The sequence below is a fragment of the Octodon degus genome, unplaced genomic scaffold (assembly GCF_000260255.1).
Source record: "Octodon degus isolate 3935 unplaced genomic scaffold, OctDeg1.0 scaffold00146, whole genome shotgun sequence".
NCBI lineage: Eukaryota > Metazoa > Chordata > Mammalia > Rodentia > Octodontidae > Octodon > Octodon degus.
The window spans coordinates 2,383,332-2,408,657 of NW_004524722.1; the positions used below are offsets into that span (position 1 = coordinate 2,383,332).

Genomic DNA, 25,326 nt, shown 5'->3' on the forward strand with positions numbered 1-25,326 from the left:
GGTGAGTTCGGGGGCTGCAGGGTACCCAGGAGGTAGTGAATATCTAAGTCTGGGCCACAGCTGGTGGCCTTGCACCAGGGCCTCAGGAGTTGTTTCTGAGACTGCTCTGTGCCTTTGGCGCATCACCTGCTTCAGTACTGCCCGATCCCTCTGCCGTCCAAGACATTACCTCCCCGAGAACTCCTTCTCTCTGCATTCTGGTTTTCATAACCCCTCCAGAGCGGAGTTCAGTGGGTACACATGGCTAAAAGCTGGAGCAATGGGGAAGGAGCGGCATATTTGGGTCGCAGAGTCCCAGCTTCCACTAGGCTTTGGGGCACCAAGAAGGGCTTTTCGTGGGGAGGGTGAGGCAAGAGGCTGTGTGCAGAGGGCTAGTGTGGGGAAGAGTGAGCCGGGGCTCTGTAGCTGGGTCTTGGCTGCTGCTTACTGATGCCCAACTGTTCTGTCCTCAGCCTTCCCTCCAAGGAGGAGGAATTATTGCCGACGCCACCACTGTCATCCCCTCTGCAGCTAGAGCCCAAGGAGCCTCCATCCACCTTCCTCTGGGGGCCATCCTGCCCCCCAGAGATTCCTCCAAAGCCTGTCCGCCTGCCCCCAGAGTTCGGTGAGTGCAGGCCGAGGACAGGAATCCTGTAGACCAGGCATGGGATGGACCCAGGCAACACTGCAGGCCAGGATGGGATGGACCCGAGGTGGTCTGTGTGGCCCGAGGCGGGTCTTAAGCGATCTTCTTTTCATTTCCCAAGTGGAGACGGCGCCCCGTACCTGACTGCTCACCCCCAGTGAGGGCGGGCTGTGGCCCCTCCTGAGTGAGCAGTGGGTCCCAGCCTGGCAGTAGCTTTCTTGGAGTCATGGTTTGCTGGGCCTGGGGTTGTCTATTTTTCTTGATTCTTACTGCCTTGTTTGGATAGTCCCCGCCCCTGATCCCCAAGTTGCTGCTTCATCAGGCCTCCCTGTGGTGGCCCTGCCTCTGTTGGTATAAATAGCACTTCCTGCTCCTGTGCCCTTTTTTTTTTTGAAAGCCAGGCCACAGTGGGGGTGGGATCTTTGCTGGTCTGGGGGTGGCCTTTGTGCAGATATGCTGTGGTGTCCCTGGTGGCTGGGAGATGGGGGCCAACTCCCTGCTGCTGGACATCTCCCACCCTTCTCATACCAGATGACCCTGACTATGATGAGGCCCCCGAGGAGGGGCCGAGGGCCCCAGTCAGCGTGATGACCAAGAAGGTAGGACAGGGCAGTGGCTAGGGTTGGGAGGAGGGCCTGGCTGTCTTGTGGACCCTGAGGACCACCAGACAGAGTGGACAGCCACTTGCCCCGCTACATTGTCTGGCCCTGCAGGGTTTGGGGTCCAGAGTGCTCCAGAGCCTTGGGCCAGCAATTCAGGACTTTGGTCTGTGGCTCCTGCCCTAAGCTTTGGCTATGTTTGGCTGGCTGTTTGTCCCCTCTACCTCTGTGTTTCTGTTTTGAGTGACTATCTTTCACTTTCTGTGTTCTGTGTCGCTCCTGCTCTGAGTATCTGACTTGTCTCTGTAACCTGGAGTCTTTCTTTTCCCCTGTATTTTTTTTTTTATTTTTATTCTTGTCCTAGGTCTGCGTCTGCCACTGGCTATCCTGTCCCTTTGACCCTGGGTCCTCTGTGGTTGCAGCTAGGGGGAGGGACAGAGCGGGGAATGTGAGGAAACAGAAGTAAAAGTGCTGAGTTGTGTGGGTCAGGGACTGGGGGACAGAAGTTGGAGTGGCACCCCTGGGGGTGTGATCAGAATTGGAAGGGAAGCATGACACTCGCTCGGTGGGCTTGGGGGTACAGGAGGATCCCCCACCGAGCAGAGTCCCTCGGGCTGTACGCGTGGCCAGTCTGCTGAGTGAGGGGGAGGAACTGTCTGGGGACGACGAAGATGAGGATGACCGTGCCTACGAGGGTGTCCCCAAGTGAGTACCTGCTCCTTGGTGGTTCCTCCACCCAGCCACCTTCTTTTAGAAGCCCATCCCCTCCCAGCCCCGCCCCCGGGGAGGGGAGCTTCCCATCCCTGTTGCCCTCCATCCGACCTCTTTCCTAGTGGTTCATGGCACGCGGGCAGCCTGAGCTCATCCCTGACCAGCCCAGTCCCAGAGCTTCTGCCGCACTCCATGGATGAGCTGCCTGGGGGCGCTACCCCCACCACTCCCGTTATCAAGGCTGGCTGGCTGTACAAGAACCCACCACAGGGGTGAGTGTGAGCTCCTGGCTCTGCATGGGATCAGACAGTGTTCTAGGATACGGGTGACGTGGATTCCCAAACCAGGGCAGTTCTCCCTCCAGGCACATTTAGCCACCAGACCTGTGTGTGTTCTTTTGAGCGTAGAACTGGGAAATCCTGCTTTGGCTTCTTTCAGTCACTCCTGTCAGTGAAGTCCGTGTCTCCCAGTGGATCATTGAGGGTTTTTTTTTTCTCTCTTAAACCCAGCTGACCTGAACTTTATGTGTGGCTTTCATGGTGGTAGGCTGGGGTAATCCTGGAACTTCTCCCCTAATCCACAACCCTTTGCTTTGTTGTTTCTCTGCCTCTGCCTCTTCAGATCCTATATCTACCAGAAGCGATGGGTAAGACTGGATATTGATCACCTGCGATACTTTGACAGTAACAAGGTGAGGCCTACATCCGTCCCTGACTTGACCCCTGCTCTAGCCTGGGCTCATGCTGACCCAACACTGCGTAGAGGTGGAGTCCTGATCGCTGGTGCAGTCCCGCTCCTTGACTTGTGTTCTGGGCCCTGGCCCACAGGCAGCGGAGCTCAGGGACACAGGGCGATTCCTGACCACCTGTCAAGAGATAGCACTGCAGCCTTCTTTGGGAGAGCTGGAGCGGGCACTGGGGGCTCCACTCCACCCCTGGACTCTGGGCAGCTCTTTTCCTTCTCCCCAGGACACCTACTCTAAGCGCTTTATCTCTGTGGCCTGCATCTCTCGAGTGACTGCCATTGGGGACCAGAAGTTTGAAGTGATCACAAACAACCGGACTTTTGTCTTCCGGGCAGAGAGCGATGGTGGGTAGTTCTCTAGGTGGCATGTGTGGATGGCGGAAGAGAGGAGACTGGAGGTTTGACCAGATAAAGGGAGGAAGAGAACCAGGGCTATCTGCTCCCCACCTCATGTCCCGAGAGGTGTCATTCCCATTTGAGGTGGGGACACTCCCAAGTCCTCAAGGCCATTTGTCCCTAGGATTGGGGAGCAGGCTGGGACAGGTGAATGGACTTGGCTGGTGTAAGAGGCACAAGCTGGGACTGGAACTGAGCTTTTCCGAGTCGGAGAAGCCGAGTGGAGTGATGGGTGGCCAGGGGCATTTCCTGAGGGGCCCAGGCCTGCTGCCTCCTGGGCCCAGGCTCACTCAGCTCACCTCACCCAGCGGAGCGGAACGAGTGGATACAGTCCTTGCAGCAGGCGGTGGCTGAGCAGCGCACCCGGGCCCAGCAGTCTGGTGCTTACCTGATGGGAGTTCGAACCTTAGAGCAACATGACCGTGCAGGCAACCTGGAGCTGCGTGGCTTCAAGAATAAGCTGTATGTGGCTGTGGTCGGGGACAAAGTGCAGCTCTATAAGAACCTGGAGGTAAGAAAGGTTTGACCAGGTCACTGAACCTCTCTCTGTCCCATGCCTGCCTGGGACCTGAGCCCAGCCCCACGTGCAAATTCCTGAGTTCCCCCTTATCTCCTTCCTAGGCACTTTCTAGTCCCTAAGGTACCACTTTTCCCTTCTCTCCCTGTTCCTGGGCCTTACGCCCTGCCCCCAAAGCTTTCCCTCATCCCTTCCTGCCTGCCCGTCAGGAGTATCACCTGGGCATTGGCATCACCTTCATCGACATGAGCGTGGGCAACGTGAAGGAAGCTGATCGCCGCAGCTTTGACCTTACCACGCCCTATCGCATCTTCAGGTGAGTGCTTCCTGCTCAACTTCGCTTGCCTGCATCCTCCCTCTATACAGGAATGGCAGCCCTCCCTTCCCAGCCTTGTCCCTTCCAAACAGGTCCTTTACTCTTTATCCTCTAGTCTACTCTGGTCTTTCCCTCTACAGAGTCTCACTCCACTCCACCTCCTTCTGGGCTGTGCTCCGGGGCTGCCCACCCCTGGCTTTGTGTGCCTGCCCCACTCCCTAGAGAGTGCTCTTGGCCGCCATGGCTGCTTCCTTGTCTCCAAAGCAGCCACATGTCTGGAGCCTGTCCTCAGTGCTTCTTTCTGGGCCTCAGTGTCCCTCAGTGTCTGTCTCTGGCCTCTGCCCTCTCTCCAGAGAGGCTTGCCAATGCCCAGGCCATTCTCCACCACTTTTCAGGCTCCAACCCTGGGCCCATCTCTAACTGCCTGTGTGACCTGGGGGACCACTGTTCTCCAGGGAGCTGAGGACTCTTGGACACTGTGTGGCTCTATAACACTGGCCTCACCATCCCCACCATCTCTGTCCTGAGCTCAGCAGGTTGCCTGGCAGGCTTCCTGAGCACAAGGCCTGCTGCCTGACATCTGCACATGCCTTTCCCTGCAGCTTCCCCTGCTCTGCCAGTGGCACCTCCTCACCCATGCGCAAACCATCACCACCCCACTGCTCCCACCTCTCTGTCTTCCCATCCCTCTGCCCCAGCTGTTGTGGCCCAGATGCTCACCACCTTACCCTTGGGCACCATTTTTGAGGGTCTGTGTTCCACCTGACAGCAGACTCACAGGCCTTTGTGTTTACATTTGTTTGCTTATTGCATTTGAAGTAGTCTGAAAGCACCTTGGTTGGATTTGTTGCCATAATCCTAACCTACCACCACCTCAGCATCCACCTACAGAATTTCCCTCTGTGTCAGGTCCACCAAGGCCTGCCCACTGCCCTGGTGCTTACAGCCACCAGCCTAAGTGAGGTTGACCTGGTGTTCAGCACCAAGCCACCATTACCCTGGCACAGCGGCCATTGCTGTCGGCTGCCAGTGCTCATCTGAGTCTTTGGTGGCTTTTCGAGCTCCACATGCCAAGCTGCCATGGGCGAGATGGCCCTCAGCCCTTCTGAAGTGGTTCTGATGTCCGTTACCCCAAAGCATTGAATGTGGTCATGGCAGTGGGTTTTGGGTGGTGTATATACTTTTTTTTTTTTTTTTTTTGTATTAGGAATCAAACACAGGACCTTGTGCTTGCTAGGCAGATGTTTGAGCCACTGAGCTGTATCCCTGGCACAGATGTAGGCTGTAGATATTTGTGGCCTGGAGGTGGTAGTGTCACCAGAGAAAGAGCATGTGTGTGTGTGTGTGTGTGTGTGTGTGTGTGTGTGTGTGTGTTTCATTTATTGTCCAGCCAGGGTCCCTCACCTCGAAAAGCAGGGAGTACTGTGGCCAGGCTCACGTGTCTAGTTGGTAGAGTTTATGGGCTGGGGTGGGAAGAGGAAAGAGATTGAGGATGACGTGGCAGAGGGCTCTTAAGACATTTTTGTGCCCTCTCCCACTTCCCACTTAACCCTCTAGAGGTGCCCCATTGTCCTTGGGGTGCTCTCTGACCTCTGCTAGGTGTAGGTCAATCCCAGTCTATCTCCCAGCCGCTTCTCTGGCAGTCTGCCCCTGCTCGTAGGTCCTGGAATTCCTCCCCACCTTTGGTGGTATTGGGGATTGAACTCAGGACCTTGCGCTTGCCAGGCAGGCACTTATTCTACTGAGCTATCTCCCCAGCCCTGAAATTCCCCTTTGTGCATGCTGCTCTCTGTGTCTGGAACTCCCTTACATCTCTTCACTGGGGTCAGCCTTCTACCTGTCAGGCATCCTTCCCATCACCCTGGGGAAGGCAGGGTCTCCCTGGTGTTCCCACCCCCATGTTGTCTGTAAGGTTCATAGCTTTTGATCCAGGGTGCCTCCCTCTTCAGATCAGGAGCTCCCAGTGCATTGTCCACCTGCTTCATGCTGTGCCCTTTGTGCTGCCCCAAGTCCTTCCAAACCTTTTCCACCAGTCCCGATACTCCTTTGTCCTCAGCTTCTCGGCCGACTCGGAGCTAGAGAAGGAGCAATGGCTGGAGGCCATGCAGGGTGCCATTGCTGAGGCCCTGTCCACCTTGGAGGTGGCTGAACGCATCTGGACTGCAGCTCCCAACAGGTTCTGTGCTGACTGTGGGGCTGCCCAGCCTGACTGGGCCTCCATCAACCTCTGCGTTGTCATCTGCAAGCGCTGTGCAGGTGCGTGGGGGCATTGGGACCTAGCAGAGCAAGCGGGGCTGGCAGGTTGGAGGGCAGCTGGCCTGTGTGGCCGATGGGAGCCGCTGTCCATGAAGTTGCCTCATGGTGTGCACCAAGCTGTTCCCCTGCTGGCACCTTTCACTGTAAAACAGGAGTCCATTCTCACGTTGGGACACTGAGGCACAGAGAAGGAAAATGGGCTTTTCATATGGCACATAAGTGAACCTGGATGAAGCCCAGGTCTGTTGGGTTGTGGTGTCTCTGTTGTATCAAGAGAGTTGAGGCAGGCCAGGCTGGCCAGGGCTCTTGTCCAGAGGGAGATGGGAGGCAGAAGACCCAGGGATGTGGACAGATTTGTGAATCTGACTCTGGCTGGTAGGTGGAAGCCAGTGAGGAGTTAAGTTTGGAGACCAGTGAGGAGGCTGCTGCAGGATCCAGGAGGGTGAGGAGGAGGAGGAGGAGGAGGCCTGGCCTGGGTGTCCATACACAGTGTTATGTTGTGAAAGTCTTAATGCAGGGTTGGGTCAGAAAGAGGACAGAGCGGTACAGTCCTCTACTCCTCCATGGGCTAGACCCTGTGCTATATGCTGGGGATTGGGCCCTCATTGGTGGTGCCTAGGTAGTGGCTTTGGGTGACCGGTGGTGGGAATTCTCTGAGTGGGGCAATTGATGAGCTCAGGAAAAATCTCAAGGCCTGTGGGGTTTCTAGAGGAAGTGCTCAGGGGCCTTGTACCATGAGGTCTGGTTGCACAGAAGTGATGACCTGAAGGGCTGACAGGAGGGGATAAGGTGACCTGAGGGAAGATGCCCAGGGAGGCGGGCCAAGCCAGAGCCATCCTGCCAGGTACTTCTAGGGCCCCGTAGCCATCCTCCCCACTCCCAGCTCCCTCATGGGACCTGTACCCTGTAGCTGGTTCCCCAGCTATAACTCTTCCTTCGTCCATCATCCTACTGAGATATATTAGGTGCTCACTGTGTGCCAGGCTTTGTCCTGGACACTGACAATAGAGTCGTGAAACAGGCAGACAGGGTTTCCACTCACGTGCAGCTGACGCTGTAGTAGGGGAATACAGATGGCATGTGAACCAGTAGCAGTCTGTGGGATGCCAAGTGTTATAGAGTGTGCTAGGGCCAGCCAGATAGCTCAGCAGATTAAAGCGCCTGCTGTTTAGGCATATGCAGAGACTGGGGTTCAATCCCCAATGTGCCATGCTGGCCCTGTGCCCTGGGTGTGCTGAGATAGAGATTGAGACTGGGTGTCATGGTGTGAGCCTGTAATCCCAGTGCTCGGGAGGCTGAAAACAAGAGGATCACTATGAGTTCAATCTGTGTAGTGAGACCTTGTAGACCCTGTACTAAATACATTTTAAAAAAAAAAGAGACTATACTGTTGGCCTGAGCTGTTTGTCTGGAAGCCCCCTCTGAGGAGGTGACATGTCAGCTGAGATCTGAGTGACAGAAAGGGGCAGCCATGGGGGGCGGGCAGAGAATCCAAGCAGGAAGTTGGTGGTAGAGGGAAAGCAGGTAAGGAACTGAGATCTACTTCTGGCCTGAAGTGGCCTTTGATGGCCACCAAGAGTCAGTGTGCCATGGGGGCTGTGGCAGAAGCCTAGGTGAGGGTTGCAGGCCTCAGCGCTCTGGAGTAGGGTGCAGCGATATGGGGCTTGTTCCAAAGCTGTGCCAGAGGTAGGACTGGTACTTGTGGCTCTGGGCACGGGGGTGGGTGTGAGAGCTCATTTGAACAAGGCCCGGATGACCCGAGTCTGCCCCTCTGCCTACAGGGGAGCACCGCGGCCTGGGTGCTGGCATCTCCAAGGTGCGGAGCCTGAAGATGGACAGGAAGGTGTGGACAGAAACCCTCATCGAGGTGGGCGTGCACCTGTTTACGGAGATTGCCGGGGCATTGTTCTGCTCAGCTGCTGCCTGGGTCTTTCCTGTCCTCCCCCCTCCCTTGGAGCTCGGGAGGCCTTTGTGATAATCTAATGGGTGGGGATTTTGGAAAAGCTGGCTTTTGGCAAAAGCAACAAACTGGCCAGTGAGCTAAGAATGTTTTTTAGGGTTTTAGAGGGTTGTAAAAACTGGTGTAACAGACTGCATGTTTTCTGTAAAGCTATACTGTTTACTAGTTGGCCTTTTAGAGACTTTACCGACCCCTCCTCTTGTCCTGTTGTAAAAATGATGAACTGTGTTCCTGCACAGGCTTATAATGTACCAGCATAAATGCATAGTGGCCATCCAGTCCTGTCCTTTTCTTTCATGCTTCCTGGCTGACCCGGGTCTCCTTCCGCTCAGAGCCTCTTCCCCTTCGTTTCCTCTGAGTTCACGAGCACCAGTGTGTACATTGTGTAGCACGTGTATGTGCACGATCATACTGGGGGACTTGAGGTTCCCTGGTACCTATCCATGTGGGACTTGGCATGGAGAACCTTTAGCAGGAGGCTGGACCTGGGGACTTCTGACAGCTAGCCAGGCTGGGCATCACATTCACTTATGTCTACACTGGGTGTTTGACACATGTGATAAGGGTTTTGCATTTGTTAATTGATTCTCAAAATAATCTTGTGACTTAGCATTAGAGTACCCAATGTACAGATGAGGACATTGAGTCCCGAGGAGAGAAAATGATTTGCTAAAGCCACAGAGTGAGTCAGTAGCAGGGACTGTTTCTGCTTTGTTCTCTCCTGTGGCTAAAGCATCCCACAAAGACTTGGCAAAGAAGGGGGCATGTGGAGCCCAGGAAATGGCTGTGGAAGATCTGAGCAGAAGGAAAGAATAAACTAGTTCGCCCTGTGCTGGATTCCTACACTTTTCTAGGATCTGCTTCCACCTCTGTTGCTGAGAGGGGAGTGTCAGAGACAGATGTTTCCCAACTCTCTGCCCTCCTCATTGGCTGACCATTTAGACACAGCCTCCAGCTGTGACAGCCTCAGGAATGCAGGGTTCCAGATGTGGGGCTGGGTGGGGCAATGATAAAACCCCAGGGGCTGGTGCCAGGCCGGAGGCCTCTACCTGTCAGTCTGTCTGATCTTATCCTGTCTTGGCTGAAGAGCTAGGCTCAGGGCCCAGGGCCAGAGAGGGGAGCAGTCAGACCCCAGCAGGCTGGGCCATTCCTCACCTTTCCTGCTGGGAAGTGGGTAGGTGGTTTGGCTCCCCATGTCCCTTGTTTGACAGCTTCAGAACTGCTGGCTGTCAGCTGTCCCCTCTGACTCACGCCCACACCCACAGCTCTTCTTGCAGCTGGGCAATGGTGCTGGGAACCGCTTCTGGGCAGCCAATGTGCCCCCCAGTGAGGCCCTGCAGCCCAGCAGCAGTCCTGGAGCGCGGCGGCACCACCTGGAGGCCAAGTACAGGGAGGGCAAGTACCGCCGCTACCACCCACTCTTCGGCAACCAGGAGGAGCTGGACAAGGTCGGGCACTACATCTCTGGGACCTGTGAGGCCAACCCTTGACCCTACATTGTCAGGCCCTCTTGAGACCGCCCCCTTTCTTCCTACTGCCGTGTCTCAGCCCATCTCCTCTACCAGCTTGGAGTTGGCATATGGGGAAACTGAGGCCTATAATGTCCTCCCTGAGGAAAGTTAGAGGACAGTGCGGGGAGGAGCCAGGCCTGACCTTGGGCCAGTGCCGGGTCCCCAGCATCTGTCTGCCTCCCTCCTGATTCCTCTGTCTCCCGCACCCTGTCCTGTTCCTTCTGAATCCTGCCAAAAGGAGTGAACTTGATGAGGATGCTATTTCCTGTCAGGCTCATGAAAAACAGCTGGACTGCTCCGACCCACCCCTATCCACACCCCACTCAAGAGGAGGCCCCATATGGGCCCCAGTGCCTGACAGGCTGGAGTCTTGGGCCTTAATCTGGCTCAGTTTGAGTGGGAGACAGCTTGCTCTGGGCCTGGGGGATGCTATTTGTGACCTCTGGTTGGCCCTCCGCCCCTCCCCCAAATAGCCCCATCCTGGCAGCTCCTTCTGGCTGTAGAAGCCCAGTAGGAGCCAGGCCTCCACCTCCCAGAGACCCAGGCGTCCTGCCTCAGCCCAGCCCAGTCTGGTCTGCAAGCCAGGAGGGCTGCAGCTCCCATTGGTTGGGAGGGCTGGGCAGGCGGTGAGGAATTTCAATGTGGGAGGAATCAGTTAAGAGTCCCCTCTGCCCCAAGCAAGGCAGAGGGAGCTTATGATCCTCTAGGATCTGCAGGCTAACCAGGAGCTCTGCGCTGGGGCCGCCACAGGGGTGAGGCCTGGGGAGTTGGGAGCCCCGGCTTCTGCTCACTGGGCCCTTGCTTGACCTCCCTCCCCCGGCCTTTTTGTCTCCTCTTTCTTCCCTCCCCCTGCCGTTCTCTGCGGGTCACCCCAGATCTGGGTGACTGCTTGCCCTCCTCCCCATACCCCTATTCCTGCTAGCCCCTGCTCTGCTGATGCTGACTGTCCCTTTCCTTATCCTAGGCCCTGTGTGCTGCAGTCACAACCACAGACCTGGCTGAGACCCAGGCTCTCCTGGGCTGTGGGGCTGGGGTCAACTGCTTCTCAGGGGACCCTGAGGCTCCTACACCCCTGGCTCTTGCTGAGCAGGCTGGGCAGATACTACAGATGGAATTCCTCCGAAACAACCAGACCACGGGTGAGTAGCTCGTGGGACTGTCCCATTTGGGGGTGAGGTCCCTGCTGATAGTCTCATCCTTTGGATGGGGTGAGGGGTAGGGGATCCCCTGGGGGATATGCAGCACCAGGGAGGTTTGATTTATGGGCCACTTGCAAGCTGAAATTACAGCTCCTTGAGGGACCATGGGGCAGCAGTGTGTAGTGTGGTGTGAGCTTGGGTTAGTGTATTCGTGTACTTCCTGTGTGTGTCCTTCGTGTCTTTACTCTGTGACTATGTGTGTCCTTGTGTCTCTTCCTGACTTGCAGTGTGGGTCTTTTGGGGTGGCATATCTGTGTCCTGGGTGTGGGTACCTTGGAGCTGCTGCTCTATAAGCATTTCTTCGAATCAAGGGGGTTGAGGGCTGGGGATTTGTGTGTGTGTGTGTGTGTGTGTGTGTGTGCGCGCACGTGCACATGCGTGCTTCGTGTCTGTGCTGCGGTGTGGATGCTGTTGCCTTTCTCCTTGTGTGTGACCCACCACGGCAGCGCTGTCCATTGCTCTGTGGGGTGCAGTCCTATCACAGACCCAGGTTAGGTCCCATTTGGCTCCTGTTCTTACAATGGGTGAAGAGGAGGTAACGGAGGTGACAGGGCTGGTCATGGCCTCAGCCTGGTCTCTGGGGCCACATCCCAGGGTTGAGGGTGGAGCTCAGTGGCTAGGGCTCTGGGCTTAGGGCCACGGGTGGGTGGGGTGCTGGCCTGGAGAGAACCCAGGTGTCCAGGAAGGCACAGGAGACCACCCAGCTGGCTTGGGCTTGGGCAGACCCCCACCCCCATTGTTGATTGCTGAGAGTAAGCCAGGAGTGAAGCCCCTTTGTTGGTCTCACGCTGTGTGGGACAAGCCTCTCTCAAGGGATTGTTACAGAGTTGGCTCCAACCCCACCTCCGTCTAGCATGCCTGGCCCTGTGCCTCCAGCAGGGAGCATGGAATGGGTTGAAAGTCAGAGAAGCTTTGGGGAAAGGAGGTGCTAGACCTGGGCTTTGGCCAGGCAGTTCATTCCCCCAGGTGAACAGAGGTGGAGAAGTGGCTTGTGCAGAACCCATGAGGTAGGAGTGGCAGCCTGAGAGTGCCCATCAGGGAGCCTGGGCTGGTGCCCAACCCAAGAGGAGTTAAGGTGGGGTGCCCTCCCAGACAGCCAGCATGACCAGCCTCTCCCGTACTCTCACTCCAAAGATGTCCCTCGGGTGGACTCAATGAAGCCCCTAGAAAAGCACTACTCAGTCGTCCTGCCAACGGTGAGCCACAGTGGCTTCCTCTACAAGACTGCTTCTGCTGGCAAGCTGCTGCAGGACCGCCGGGCCCGGGAAGGTGAGTGCTGCGCCATGCCCTGCCCTAGCCCATGGCATTCCGACACTGCTGTGGGCCAGAGAAGCTAGGGCTGGCTGGGCTGGGGCACCCATAAAGATGTCAAAGTGGACTGTGGCAGGGCTACCTGGAAGGCTTTCTGGACGTAGTCTCTCATACACAGTAGGTGCTTAATAGGTGGTCATGCTGCAGCAGGGCTAAGACCTGGCATTGCAAGAGCAGGCCACTAGTGCCCATTTCCTTGGAATTGAAGTCTGTCCTGGCTTCTGATGGGTGTGGCCCTACCCTGCGTTGTCTGGTTTTGCAGCCACAGACCTGGCTGAGACCCAGGCTGTGGATAGTAGGAGGTTTGAGGAGTGAATTTGAAGTTCCCTCCCTCTCGGATCTCTGCTTTAGGTTCTGTCCCAGACTCTGTCCCAGACAGTGCAGGGTCCTCACTATATCCCACCAGAGCCCTGAAGCTGGCTGTCCCATCATCCCTTGCTTGCCAGCCTTCTCCCCAGCTCAGTCTGCCCCTCCTGCCTCATCTGGTCTCTTTGCTGTTTGTAGTTGTGCCAGATTCACTCCTACCTCACATTGGCCATTTTCTGCCTCAAATGCTTCTCCCAAATGTCTGTATGGTCAGTTACTTTAGTAAGGTCTCCATTTAAATGTCACTTGTGCAGAGAAGCTCCTGACGCCCTTGTCCAGAATAGTGCATTCCATCTTTCTCCCCTGATCCCCTGTTGCCCTAGTGCCTGGGAGTGCGCAACACCCAGTAGGCACTTGGCACCTGTCTGCAGAATGAAGGGAGCCTGGGGAAGGCCTGCTGCTTCTGGAGGGAGCACATCCCCAGGCACAGGCTTGGGGACACTGCACTCATTGGGCAGATGTCAAGCCCCAGGAAACAACAGGCTGCGGTGGGAACATGGGCCGCTCACCCTGCACCCCTCAGCACCTCCTGTCAGAGCGGGATGAAGTCGTCCCACTCCCAGAGGCTTCTTTGGGAGTCCGTGGTCCACGACCTCACAGCCCTAGCCTACCTCCCCCTGTCTGATAATGTCATTTATGTAACTGCTTGAGTCATTCTTTTTGCCCTGGGTGCCAGGAAGCTCTGAGCCACTGGAAGTTCAGTGCTGTGTACACATCTGGATGGCCCTGATGCTGTGTTTGTTCTGCTGCTTTTTGTGGTCCAGAGTCCCATTTCTGTTTCCTTCACGGGATCTCACTGTTGTAGGAGGAAGCAGGATATAGAGGGATGGGTGCCTCAGGCAAAGGAGGCTGGGCATGGCAGGCTTCCTCAAATTTCAGCCTGTGGTGGAAGAAACTGCTTAAAAGCTGGGATTTGGCAGCAGTAGAGGTGGGCAGGGGCGGACCCAGTAGGACCTTGAAGGCAAGGCTGAGGAGCACAACCTGTGCTAAGGAAGAGGCATAGTCCTGGGATGTTTTGAGCAGAGGAAGGGGATGAAAACTGACCTTCACTAGAATACTTTTGGGTCTCAGAGGAGGCTGGGAGCCCAAGGAAGAGATTACTGTAGAAATCTGGAGAGAGGAAGAGGAGTGAGTCAGGCTGGGTAGTGGGGCCACAGAGTGAGTCGGGAAACATGAGTTAGAATGGAAAGGATGAGGGTCAGGTGGGCTAGGGTTTAGGGAGGATGGAAAGGGGCTTTTCAGGTGGGCGGGCTGCCTTACAGCTGCCCTGCCCAACTTCTCCTAGAGTTCAGCCGCCGCTGGTGTGTCCTCAGCGATGGGGTCCTGAGCTACTATGAGCACGAGCGGGCAGTGACACCCAACGGGGAGATTCGGGCCAGTGAGATCGTGTGCCTGGCGGTGCCCCCTCCGGACTCGCATGGGTGAGCGCCCCTGCTGTGTGCTCCAACCTCTCCGACTGGAGAGAGAGGGAAATCAGCCCAGAGAACAGCAGAGCCTCCCCAGGATCACACAGCAGGCTGTATAAGCCCTGACCAAAGTCTCCCAAGGCTCCAGGCTTCATCAATCTTAAGGAGTATGCGGGGTGGAGGTTGACAAGGGCTGCGGGGAGGGGGCAGAGGATGGCAATGCATGCGTGGGTGGGGTGAGGTGAGTGAGTCCTGGCCTGTGTATTTGCAGCTTTGAGCACACCTTTGAGGTGTACACAGAGGGAGAACGGCTGTACCTGTTTGGGCTGGAGAGTGCGGAGCTGGCCCGTGAGTGGGTCAAGTGCATTGCCAAGGTGGGCCTCGCCTGGCAGGGTAGATGGATGACAGGTAGGGGGGGACCTTCTGGCAGGGCCGCTCTCTCAGATCTGACATGGTCTGAAGCCCTCTAAAGGGGAGGTCTGGAGACTCCCAGCACCAAAGAAGAAGGGCCGTGGAGCTTGCAGTCTTCAGTAATAAGTGGCAGTCAGGGTCATTAGAGGATGGGCAGTGCTGATTCCAGAGGGCATGAGCTCCTTGTCCTCGGAGGTATGCAAGCCAAGGCTGGAGGGGGGAGGCAGGGGGCCTGCCGAGGAGACCTCCACCTTGGGGCCTAGAGCCAGCTGCCCTGTTGGGTTCCCTGTGCAGTGAGGCCCTGCAACCCTCTGCACTCACTGCTCAGGGGTCAGTTGCTGTGGTTCGCGGGCATTAGCATTTGGGGTCCCAGGGACCCAGATGACCCAGTCCAGGTCCTGGCTCTTCAGGACTTCTTGTGGATGGGGAAGACATGTGGGGTCCAGACAGCGACAATGTATGCTATGGCAGATGGCAAGAATGCTTTGGCACTGTGGATGTGCAGAGAAGGGGTGCTCTTCATGGTGCCTGGGGGGGTCCAGAGGAGGGCACATCCGAGTGGGTGGGCAGTGGGCATGATACTGCAGTTTGGGTGCCTTCTAGGTTCTGGCCCTGGGGAAGAAACGAGGAGACAGCTGAGTAAGGCGAGGGTGTTGCCGTAAGCCCCACAAGCGAAAGCCCTCAGGGACCCAGAAAGGGTGATGGTGGTTGATTCAGCCTTCCTGGTCATCTCCCCCGTCAGGCATTTGTGCCTCCCCTGGCTGAGGACCTGCTGGCACGGGACTTTGAGCGACTTGGGCGCCTACCCTACAAAGCTGGCCTGAGCCTCCAGCGGGCCCAGGAGGGCTGGTTCGCTCTGACCGGCTCTGAGCTCCGTGTCATCTTCCCAGAGGGGCCCTGCGAAGAGCCGCTGCAGCTCCGGAAATTGCAAGAACTTTGTGCGTGGACCTGGACCCAGACCCCAACCTCCAGGGCACCCTTGTCCCAGCTCCCAGCCCCCAGCCCTTGTGTAGAGTCTGAACTGTCTCCTGGCCTGGCCAGAAGGAGCCAGCCTTTCCGCCCACCCGTATCCTCTCCAGCCCTTAGGGTGCATCTTGGTGGCCTCTTAGGTTGGGGGGTGGATCCTGTGGTTGTGTGCCCAGAGAGCCTCTGGAAGGAGCAGGCTGGGGATTCCTAATGAGGTCTGGGCCTCATCCTGACTGGCCCCTCCACAGCCGTCCAGGGGGACAGCGAGAACCAGGTGCTGGTGCTGGTGGAGCGAAGGAGGTGAGCTGTGGCCTCCCAGAGGGACTCTGAGGAGCCAGGCATCTGACAAGCCTGGGAGAGGTGGAGCGGTGACTCGAGTGTCCTTTGTGTAGGACGCTGTACATCCAGGGAGAACGGCGACTAGACTTCATGGGTTGGCTGGGGGCCATCCAGAAAGCAGCAGCCAGCTTGGGGGACACCCTGTCTGAGCAGCAGCTTGGGGACTCGGACATCCCAGTGATTGTGTACCGCTGTGTGGACTACATCACGCAGTGTGGTGAGGCCTAGACTGTAATCCTCCTGCCCAGGCCCCGCCCCTTGCAGGGAGCTATCCAAGGCCCAGGATCCTTTTAAAAGCAGTTGTGCACCCCACCCCTCCCCAGGCCTGACCTCCGAGGGCATCTACCGCAAGTGTGGGCAGACATCAAAGACCCAACGGCTGCTGGAGAGTCTACGGCAGGATGCCCGCTCTGTGCACCTCAAGGAGGGCGAGCAGCATGTTGACGATGTGTCTTCTGCACTCAAACGCTTTCTACGGGACCTGCCAGATGGCCTCTTCACACGTGCCCAGCGCCTAGCCTGGCTGGAGGCCTCAGGTGGACCCTGTAGCTCATGCTCAGCCTTACCACCTTCTGTCTTTGGATCTCTTTCCATTCCCCATCATGCACCTGGACTAGGCCTGTTGCTGCGGGCAGGCTCCAGCTTGTCTTCCTCTCCTGCTTATCACCTCTCACGTCACTGTGTACAGTCAGGGTCCCTTACGGGTAGAGAGTTCCTTATCCTTGCTGAGTACCTGGCTTGCTTTGACTTGAAGGGTACAGGGTGTATTGTCACCCAGCATGATAGGCAGAGCAGCCGGGCTGTGGGAATGGGAGGGTAGAGGTGGGAGTTCCTGACCTGTGACCCATGTCTCCCACCCAGAGATTGAGAATGAGGAGGAGAAGGTCTCCAGGTACCGAGAACTGCTGGTGCATCTGCCCCCTGTCAACCGGGCCACAGTGAAGGCCCTTATCAGCCATCTGTACTGGTGAGAGATGACACTGCTACGAGGCTCTGGGGGATGGGGTGGAGAAGACTGCTCTACTCCCTTCCTGGCTGACTGTCCTCCCCTGGGAATCAGGTAGGCCTGGGACTGAGTAGGACTAATCTCCAGTGTTTGCTTTGTCATCTTACCTCCTACAGGGTGGGAAAACAAGATTTTTCAGTGTGGGGTTCCTCACCCTACTCCCCATGAGGACCCAAGACATCCCTTTAGTTAGGAGCCCACCGGCTGTGACCTTCCTTGGCCTTGGACCTATCAGGAAATGGGCTGGGAAGCTCTGAGCTGTGCTCCGCAGTCACGTGTTCCCCCGCCCCCCAGTGTCCAGTGTTTCTCAGACACGAACCAGATGAACACACACAACCTGGCTATTGTGTTTGGGCCCACGCTCTTCCAGACAGATGGGCAGGACTACAAGGCCGGCCGCGTGGTGGAAGACCTCATCAGCCACTACGTGGTGGTGTTTAGTGTGCGTCCCCAGCCGGTGGGCAGGGCAGGGCAGGGCAGGGCCGGGCTGAGCTGCTCCAGTGGCAGTGACCTTCTGCCCCTTGTTCTCTCCTCTCCAGGTGGATGAGGAGGAGCTGAGAAAGCAGCGGGAAGAGGTCACCGCCATTGTGAAGATGCGAGTAGCTGGCACTGCCAGCGGGACCCAGGTGGAGGCTGGGCCTATGTGGGGACTGGGCTGGCGGTGGGCACCTGCTCCCCAGACCTCCAGCTGAGCCCTGTCTCCCCACAGCATGCTGGTGACTTCATCTGCACAGTCTACCTGGAAGAGAAAAAGGCAGAAAGTGAACAGCATGTCAAGGTGAGGGCCAGAGCCAGGCTCGGGTGGCCAGGGGAGCAGGGCTTTCAACTTGCGCAGAGCCCAGCTAAGCCTGTATCTGACTGGTGCTGGGCCTCTTTTCTCCTCATCAGGCCCCTCAGAGACATCCAAGGACTCAGAACCGGAGAGGGATGGGTTTGGAATCCCACAGCAAGGTTGTGGAGGGCAAGGCCAGGATAGGCTGATGTCCCTCTCCTTGGTCTTCACAGATCCCAGCATCCATGACAGCTGAGGAGCTTACCCTGGAGATCCTGGACCGCCGCAATGTGGGGATTAGGGAGAAGGACTATTGGACCTGCTTTGAGGTCAATGAGAAGGAGGAAGCAGGTGAGTGATGGCCCTGGGCTGGAGTGAGGCAGGGTGTGGCCTCAGCTGGGCTACAGCCCCAGTGCGTGTCTTCCTTTTCCCCTGCAGTGTGGGGACTGTGATGTGATAGGGTTTTGGGTGACACCTATGACTGCTGCATTGATGAGGACTCTGGTCTTTATGATAGTGGTGCGGGAGCTGGCAGGGGTTGAGGTGACAGCTGTCACGTGGCTGATACGGATGGAGAAGGAATAGATGGTGCCAGCCATCCAGCCGTGATGATGTTTTCTCAGCAGTCAGTGAGAGTGGTGTTAGTTCCAGAGGTGACAGTGTCAAATTCAGTGATGGAATTAATTGCAGGGTGGATGACGCCATTCTTGGTGGCATAGGGCCTGGGGCGTGGTGCTGGCCTTGCAGGCGTGTTAGCATGGCAGTGGTAGCAGTGGCACAGATGAGGTGGTTGTGATGCTGTTGTGGATGGCTGTGGTGGGGGGTGATCAAGGCCTTTGATGGTGAAGGGTGGTCTTGGTATCTGTGGAGGTGCAGGGTGGTCTTGGATCTGTGAAGATTTGGTTTACTGTGGTTTGCTGATTGCCAGATGTGGCGTTGTGGAACCAGACATGTCATCCCTGCCCTCACTAGAGCTTGTGACCGGGTCTCTGGCTTTGGGCCTGAGCCAAATGTGAAGGAAAAATAAGGGTTACCTGATAAAGATGGGGGCGGTGCTCCTGGGAAGCAAAAGCAGTGTGCGTGGAAAGCCCTGAGGTGGGCAGAGGTCTGGCTATGCCGAGCAGGGGAAGCAGCACAGGATGGAGGAAGTAAGAGATGGCTGCAGAGGGGGCTGTGCAGAGGGTGGGGTGGTAGTGCAGGGTGGCTGAAGGGTTAAGAGTTGGTGCTGTGAGAGGACTGCTGCTGCTGGGTCGGGGAGGCAGGCCATGGAAGTGAGACCATATTGGGGAGGCTGCCTTGAAGCTCTAGTGGTTGTCCAAGGAGAAGCCAGACAGGGTTGGGCAGTGGAGGGCCAAGCAGGGGTCTATGTAGGAATTGCTTTTGGCTCGGGCAGTCGGGCCTCTGAGGCAGCTGTTGTTTGTACTGATGAGGACCCTCTTGGGGTGCTATCTGGCTTGGTTTCGCTCATTCGGGTGTGTTAACCCAGAAGTGTGATTGTGTGTATTGTGGTGCCAAGGGATGGTGGGAATGGATAATAGGTATGTAGGTGCCATGCGCCATGTGTTGGTCCTCGGTGGATCAATGAAGTTTTGGTCCCAGTGGCAATGTGTCTGACCTCTCGCCAGAGCGCCCGCTGCACTTTGCAGAGAAGGTGTTGCCTATCCTCCATGGGCTGGGGATAGACAGCCACCTGGTGGTGAAGAAGCACCAGTCCATGGAGGCCATGCTGTTGTACCTAGGTAGGTGGAGCCTGCGGGGGTGGGCAGGGTGGGCCCTCATCCAGAGCCAGGGTGGGACCTGGTGGCATTCAGTCTAGGAGCAGGTTATGGTTATGGTGGAGCAGCTCAGTCAGAGGGCACCAGGTCGGCTGGCATCTATGGAGGCTGGGACAGGCAGTTCCCTTCATCTGGGGACCCTGCTCTGGAGCATCTGGTCTGTGGGTGGCTGAGTAGGACAGCCCGTGCTTACTCCAGGCCTCTCTCAGCCAGCCGTGTGGGTGACACCAAACATGGCATGATGAAGTTTCGTGAGGACCGAAGCCTCTTGGGTCTGGGGCTGCCCTCCGGTGGCTTCCATGATCGCTATTTCATCCTCAATAGCAGCTGTCTGCGGCTCTACAAGGAGGTCCGGGTAGGTGGTCCTGCGGGTCCTGTCCCATGTTGGGCACTCACGCACAAACATTCCCCGTGGTCTGCGAGTGGGAGTGCCTCCATCGTGGGGCCTTGGGATGGCATGACTGGGGAGAGCTGTGGACTCTTCTGAAGCCCTGGCCACTGCACTGTGCCTTGTGGCCCTAGTCGGCCCTGGTAGCTGGATGCAGTCCTATGACACATCATCACGGCACACACAATAGCACGTTACATGGTGGCAGCCCCAGTGCGGCCGACGCCTGCCTTGCCACTTGCCACGTCAAAGCCCTCCCGCACGTTCTCCACACCCATGCTGTCCACAGGCCGGTGTCTGCCGTACCAGGCTTCATTTGAGTTTCTCATCTTCTGTACACCCATGTCTCCCATCCACCATTGCACACATTCCTGGCTCTAGACCTGGGGTGACTTCTTTTAACCCTGATCCTCTATCAAACAGAGCCAGAGGCCATGGAGCGGGGCCCCTGAGACTGTGAGTAGCTGTGGGCGGACTGCTAGCTGCCTTACACCGCCTGGGGGCCAGGCGAGCTGAGGGGAGCATGGGAGACAGCGAGGGCTCCTAGACCTCCCCAGGCATGGTTCCCTGTTCCCCCTCCCCAAGCAGGGTTCCCTGTCCCCTCACATTCTGGGGCCTGTGACTTAAGCCTCCTCATTCCTAACCTTGTCAGGGTCCTTTCTCCAAGATGAGTCCTGTATCAGTGCAGTGTGCTACAGTTTTCCATAGGACTCAGTGTAGAAATTAAGGATCCAGTCATGGAGAACCCAAAGCTTAAATTAGGGTTCTGATCCTTATTTTCCTCTTTCCAAGTCTGGAAGTCAAGGGCTATCAGAATATCCTTGCTGCTGCCTGATACTAAAATACCAGGGTCGACAAGAAAGGCTTGTAAGGTACCCTCTGCAGCCGTGGCTGGTTGCCCAACTTCCCTTTGCCCAATCCTGGGAGAAGGGAGCACATCCATCTACCCCCACTCCCCTTGAGGCTGCCTGACTCCTAGTGGGTCACTTCTGTGTGAGGAAGGCTGTTGTTCAGCTTGAGCTGAGTGTCCACCTCCCAACCCCTGCAGATCTCACAGAGCGTAGATAGGCTGTGGAGATGTGCAGGAGACATGGTGCCCGGCCAGCATGCTGGTCTGAGCTCCCATTGCTGCCCTGACAGCTCCTGTGGTTCCCTTCTGCATCTCTTGAGGGTGGCTGGACAGACCTGGCTGCCTGGAGAAAGCAGGGCAGACGGAGCAGGACCCTTACCTCCTCCTCTTTGTGTGATGCACATCTGTTGCTGTAGCCTGGCCTCCTGGGTGTGCCCCTTCTGTTGGCCTCTCTGTAACCACATCTGTACTTTGAGCCTCTATCCATCCACCAAGGTTCTGGGACGTTATCCCCTTGGCTCTGTCTCCTGCCTTGACTTGTGTGCTCTTTGCTTATCCCTGGTTTTTTTCCCTTTCCTCCCAGCCTACAGCCTGTTTTCCATTTCTTCAGTTCCACTTTCTCCACATCCTTCCTCTGTCATACCCAGAGCCTTGAGTTCTCCTCACCAGCAGCATGATCTCTTTGATGGCTGGCACAGTCTGCTGCTCCAGCCTGCAGGCTGAGAGCTTCCATGCTCCTCACTGGGCTGCACCTGCTCACACACAGGCGCCTTCCTCACTGTGTTCTGTCCGCACTGCTTCCCCGCTTTGTGTCTTCTGCACACTTCGCTTCTCTCACAGCTTTGGCTGTATCTTCCTTCCCTCTGCCCAGCTTCCTCATGGCCTGCAGCATAGGATAAATGTCAGGTCAGGTACTCCTTGTGGAGGACGTGGGGCTCTCCCTTCTGGCCCCCTTGGTCATTAGGAACTCCCTGAAAAGTCCCTGAGCAGGCCCTCCTAGACTACAGCCCTGTGTATTACAGAAGTCTGCTCAAGTCTCTAGGAGCCCATCCTTTTGTGATAAGAGGCAAATTTAGCAACTCCCAAAACTTGCGAGCTCCCCAGTTCCCAGCCATACCCTTGTGTTCTCTTTGCTTCTGTTGGGGAACCATGCCTGGGGCAGCTGGGAGCAGTGATGGGGGACAGAGTGGAAGTGGCTCAGTCTTGGACCCCCAGCTTGGTTGTAAGTGAATCTCCCTCCCCTGCCGTGTCTCCTGATGCCCTTGCTGGCCTCAGGGGTGCCTGGTAACAGGAGGCACCAAGCAAGTGGCTGTCAGAGCAGGAGGAAGACTCCAGCCTCTTCCCTGGGTGCCTTTGCTCCCATTCCTCCTCCTCCAAGCCAGCCTGCTCCTTCCAAGCCTAGACCCATGTGCAGAGGCGGGGCCAGTGGAGCACGTCAATGGCCTGGTCCCTTCCCCAGTACATTGGTCTCTTGCTTCCTGTTCTCGGCCATCGGGATGTTCTCTCGCTGGTCTGTTGAACAGCAGCGTGCTTCAGCTTGAGTTGTTAGTCTTGTCATGGAACCAGAGAGCTAGTAACAGCTGGCCTCAAGCCTTCTGCTCACACGGTCAACCCTGGAGCCTCCTGGGGCTGGAGGGATGGGAAGAAGAGTGAATAATTCAGACAAATGTAGATACAAGCAGCTGCCTGAAGCATTCGAATGTTACCTACCTGTTCCAGCTGGGTACTGGAGGATACTGGGGAACTTTTCCCTCCTTGCACCATCTAACCCAGGCCAATGTTAGGAGTTTATTCTCCATTTGGTGGGGCAGCAGGCTGAGGCTAGGGTTCTGTGCCCTGGACATCCCAGCTATGCCAACTGCACTGGGGACACTGAGGGTTGACTGTCTGATACTGCTGGTGGGGATGGAGGCTGGGGCTGAGGGCTGGCTGGGAGGGATTTGTTGGGGAGGCTCCTGGAGGAGGGGCCCCATGCTGGGGTTCAGAGGGGCTGGAGAGTAGAAGAAGCCAGTGTCCAGGCAAAAGGACTGCCTCTGTCCCTGCCCAGAGTGACTGAAGTGCTCTCTTCTCTTCCTTGCCCCAGAGTCACCGGCCTGAGAAGGAATGGCCTGTCAGGAGTCTCAAAGTCTACCTGGGAATAAAGAAGAAACTCCGGCCCCCCACCTGGTGAGCCAGGACTTGGGAGACAGACCTTGGCTGGGGCCTGCAGGGAGGCCTGGCCAGGACCTTTGAACTGCACAGGGATCTCTGCAGGAGTTGTGACGTTGTGGGTCCTTTGACCAGCAGTAGCACCTGAATGCACCTCAGAATCACACATTCACAGGCTCCACCATGGGCCTTCAGAGTCCTGGATTCCAGGGGAGCAGCCCAGACTGGGAGTTAATTAATTAACAAGATGTTCTAGGAACCCTGATGCTCATGTTTGAGAACCACTGGGGTCTTTCTGTGCCTCAGCTTCCATATCTGTGACAACCGCACATCCGTTTCCGGGGGTGGCTATCTGGGTCTGGGACAGTCCTGGGCTGGGATATGAGCAGACATGTTTTTTTCCTGCTGCTCAACCTCCTTCCCTTGCTGCTTTTCTGTGTGTGTGTGTGTGTGTGTGTGTGTGTGTGTGTGTGTTTCTGGGCATGGAACCCAGGGCCTTGCACATGCCAGGCAAAGACTACCACTGAGCTATATCCTCAGTCCCGGCTTAGGATGAGGGGTGGGGATCCAGGATCCTGGGAGGTGGGGGTGGCTTAGAGAGGAAGAGGCCGTGGCTGTCTTGTGCTGGGCTTGCAGTAAGGCCTCCGGCCTTGCTTCAACTCCGTCCTGGGAACTGGTATAGAACGAGAAATGACCCCACTGTTTTGCCTCTTCTCTGTAGCTGGGGCTTCACGGTGGTGCATGAGACCGAGAAACATGAGAAACAGCAGTGGTGAGCATGGGCCCTGTCTTGAGACCCAGGCTGCAGGGCTAGTAGCTCGGGCCCTTGAGCTATCACCCCTCCCTGCCCAGCTGTGCTCTGCTGGGACACCCTGGGCTGGGGAAATGGGCAGGTGCCCCCACCTTAGCCTGGCCTTTAGCAGGGCCCACACCTCTGCCCTCCTTGCAGGTACCTTTGCTGTGACACACAGATGGAGCTCCGTGAGTGGTTTGCCACCTTCCTTTTTGTGCAGGTACCAGTGCTGGTGCTGTGGGGTGGGCGGGTCCCAGAGGCCCCAATGTGTAGACTGGATATGCTAACCTCACTGCTTCAGGGAAGATTTTTTTATTTTATTTTATTTTTTTTATTTTAGGAAGGGTCTATAGGGTGTTCAGGGTCTGACTACTAGATTGGACTCGTAGTGATCTGCCTGTTTACAGCCTCCCAAGAGCTGGGATTACAGGTGCGCGTCACCACGCCCAGTCTCAACTGCTGTTTTAGAGCACCCCGGGAGTGGGGCCAGCAGGGCAGGCCCAGGGATCAAACCCCCAGCCCCTCCACCTGCTTGCAGGCACTTTAATCTGCTGAGCTATTTGGCTGCCCTCAAGGAGGCTTTGAGTTGCTTTTAACTGATTCACCTGTGTATTCAGTGAGTCACTCCTTCCCACTGCCTGTGTAGTCCAGGTGCTCCTGTACAGGAAGGAGCAGAGACCTGGAAGCGACCTGTTCTACTCTAACCCCTTAGTGTTATGGTGACAGAAGGAAGCCCGGGACCCTAACCTGGCAGTGTAAACTGGGAGCAGGAGGGCAGCAGGGAGAGGGCGTGATGGGGGCTGAGTGCCTGAGCGTGGCTTACCAGGAGAGAATGGCTTCCGGACAGCAAGAGCAGTGTGTGCCAAGGCTGGAGCTGTAGAAGACGAGTTCTATGGCCCGCTGGAGTGCAGAGAAAAGAGCCAGAAGGGCCAGCAGTGGGCTCTGTAAAGGGAGTCAGGAACAATATCAGACGCTTGAAAGGACCAGGCAAGGTAGCATATGCACTCTGGGAGGCTGAGGCAGGAAGATTACAAATTCAGGGCTGAGGGCTGACCCTGAGTCAGAGTAGGGCCAGAGGCTGCTTAGACCTAGGACTGATAAGTTAGAACAAATCGTTGCCTAGGAGAGCTCAGAAGTATTTAGGGAGGAGAGAAATAAGGCCACCAGCACCTTGGGCTTTCTCTGTAGGTTTGCTGTTTTTGACCCTGAGTTTCCTGGTAGTCAAGGCCTAAAGGGAAAGGGTGAATTTTGTAGTTGGTGGTTCAGAGGAAGAGGAACCATGGCCATGGTCCTCTTGGAGAAGTGTTTCCTGGTGCTGCATTCCTGGAGCGGTCTCTGGATCCGGAGCTGGGAGCTGTTGAGTAACACACCAGGCTGTGTTTTGCTGGGGATGCAGTCATCTGCTAAGAGCTGCTTCTCGTAGTGGCTGGGATCAAAGCTGAGGCTGTCACCTCTGATCTTAGCCGGAGGCTTTTCTGGGAAGAGTAGGTGGAAGGTGGAGCCCAAGCTGTCTGGACCCAGCCCCCCTGTCTCTCTTCCTCCCCAGCACGACGGCCTGGTATGGCCCTCCGAGCCCTCCCGCGTGTCCCGGGCAGTGCCTGAGGTCCGGCTGGGCAGTGTGTCACTGATCCCCCTACGTGGCAGTGAAAATGAAATGCGCCGGAGTGTGGCAGCCTTCACTGCAGACCCTCTTTCTGTGAGTGGCTGTCATTCCCGGGGTGGAGGGGCTGGGACCTGGGCTCACCCCCTGCACACACACACACACACACACACACACACACACACACACACACACACACTCAGGCTCTGAGTGCCCTCCAGCCCCTCCTTCACACTGGGTGGCTTCACAAGCTTTTCCCTGATCCTGGTGGTCTGTGGTGCTGAAGCCTCTATGACCATGTCCCACTGCTGGTGACCCTCTGGCCATCACAAGGCTAATGAAAGCTGGACTTCTGGCATCC

The 25,326-nt window shown here is 56.7% G+C and overlaps 1 protein-coding gene across 5 annotated transcripts in view; it reads left to right on the top strand.

Moving 5' to 3' along the window:
• The window catches only part of Arap1 (ArfGAP with RhoGAP domain, ankyrin repeat and PH domain 1), a 59,892-nt gene that overhangs the window by 33,989 nt on the left and 577 nt on the right, over positions 1–25,326 (top strand). For 3 of the 5 annotated variants that reach the window (XM_023702022.1, XM_023702023.1, XM_023702027.1), the window contains 31 exons: positions 453–604; positions 1,157–1,224; positions 1,808–1,929; positions 2,058–2,207; positions 2,557–2,626; positions 2,904–3,024; positions 3,384–3,586; positions 3,802–3,908; positions 5,965–6,164; positions 7,946–8,031; positions 9,390–9,572; positions 10,600–10,774; positions 11,969–12,103; positions 13,797–13,932; positions 14,189–14,291; positions 15,071–15,266; positions 15,543–15,594; positions 15,687–15,850; positions 15,957–16,169; positions 16,495–16,600; positions 16,934–17,081; positions 17,179–17,265; positions 17,349–17,417; positions 17,645–17,762; positions 19,037–19,150; positions 19,396–19,541; positions 19,998–20,030; positions 22,508–22,590; positions 23,294–23,344; positions 23,522–23,585; positions 24,912–25,061. In XM_023702022.1, coding sequence (XP_023557790.1) covers positions 453–604; positions 1,157–1,224; positions 1,808–1,929; positions 2,058–2,207; positions 2,557–2,626; positions 2,904–3,024; positions 3,384–3,586; positions 3,802–3,908; positions 5,965–6,164; positions 7,946–8,031; positions 9,390–9,572; positions 10,600–10,774; positions 11,969–12,103; positions 13,797–13,932; positions 14,189–14,291; positions 15,071–15,266; positions 15,543–15,594; positions 15,687–15,850; positions 15,957–16,169; positions 16,495–16,600; positions 16,934–17,081; positions 17,179–17,265; positions 17,349–17,417; positions 17,645–17,762; positions 19,037–19,150; positions 19,396–19,541; positions 19,998–20,030; positions 22,508–22,590; positions 23,294–23,344; positions 23,522–23,585; positions 24,912–25,061 — 3,805 coding nt within the window. Of the gene's footprint in view, positions 1–452; positions 605–1,156; positions 1,225–1,807; positions 1,930–2,057; positions 2,208–2,556; positions 2,627–2,903; positions 3,025–3,383; positions 3,587–3,801; positions 3,909–5,964; positions 6,165–7,945; positions 8,032–9,389; positions 9,573–10,599; positions 10,775–11,968; positions 12,104–13,796; positions 13,933–14,188; positions 14,292–15,070; positions 15,267–15,542; positions 15,595–15,686; positions 15,851–15,956; positions 16,170–16,494; positions 16,601–16,933; positions 17,082–17,178; positions 17,266–17,348; positions 17,418–17,644; positions 17,763–19,036; positions 19,151–19,395; positions 19,542–19,997; positions 20,031–22,507; positions 22,591–23,293; positions 23,345–23,521; positions 23,586–24,911; positions 25,062–25,326 lie in introns of those variants that run through there. The other 2 variants (XM_023702024.1, XM_023702026.1) reach the window with 2 other exon arrangements.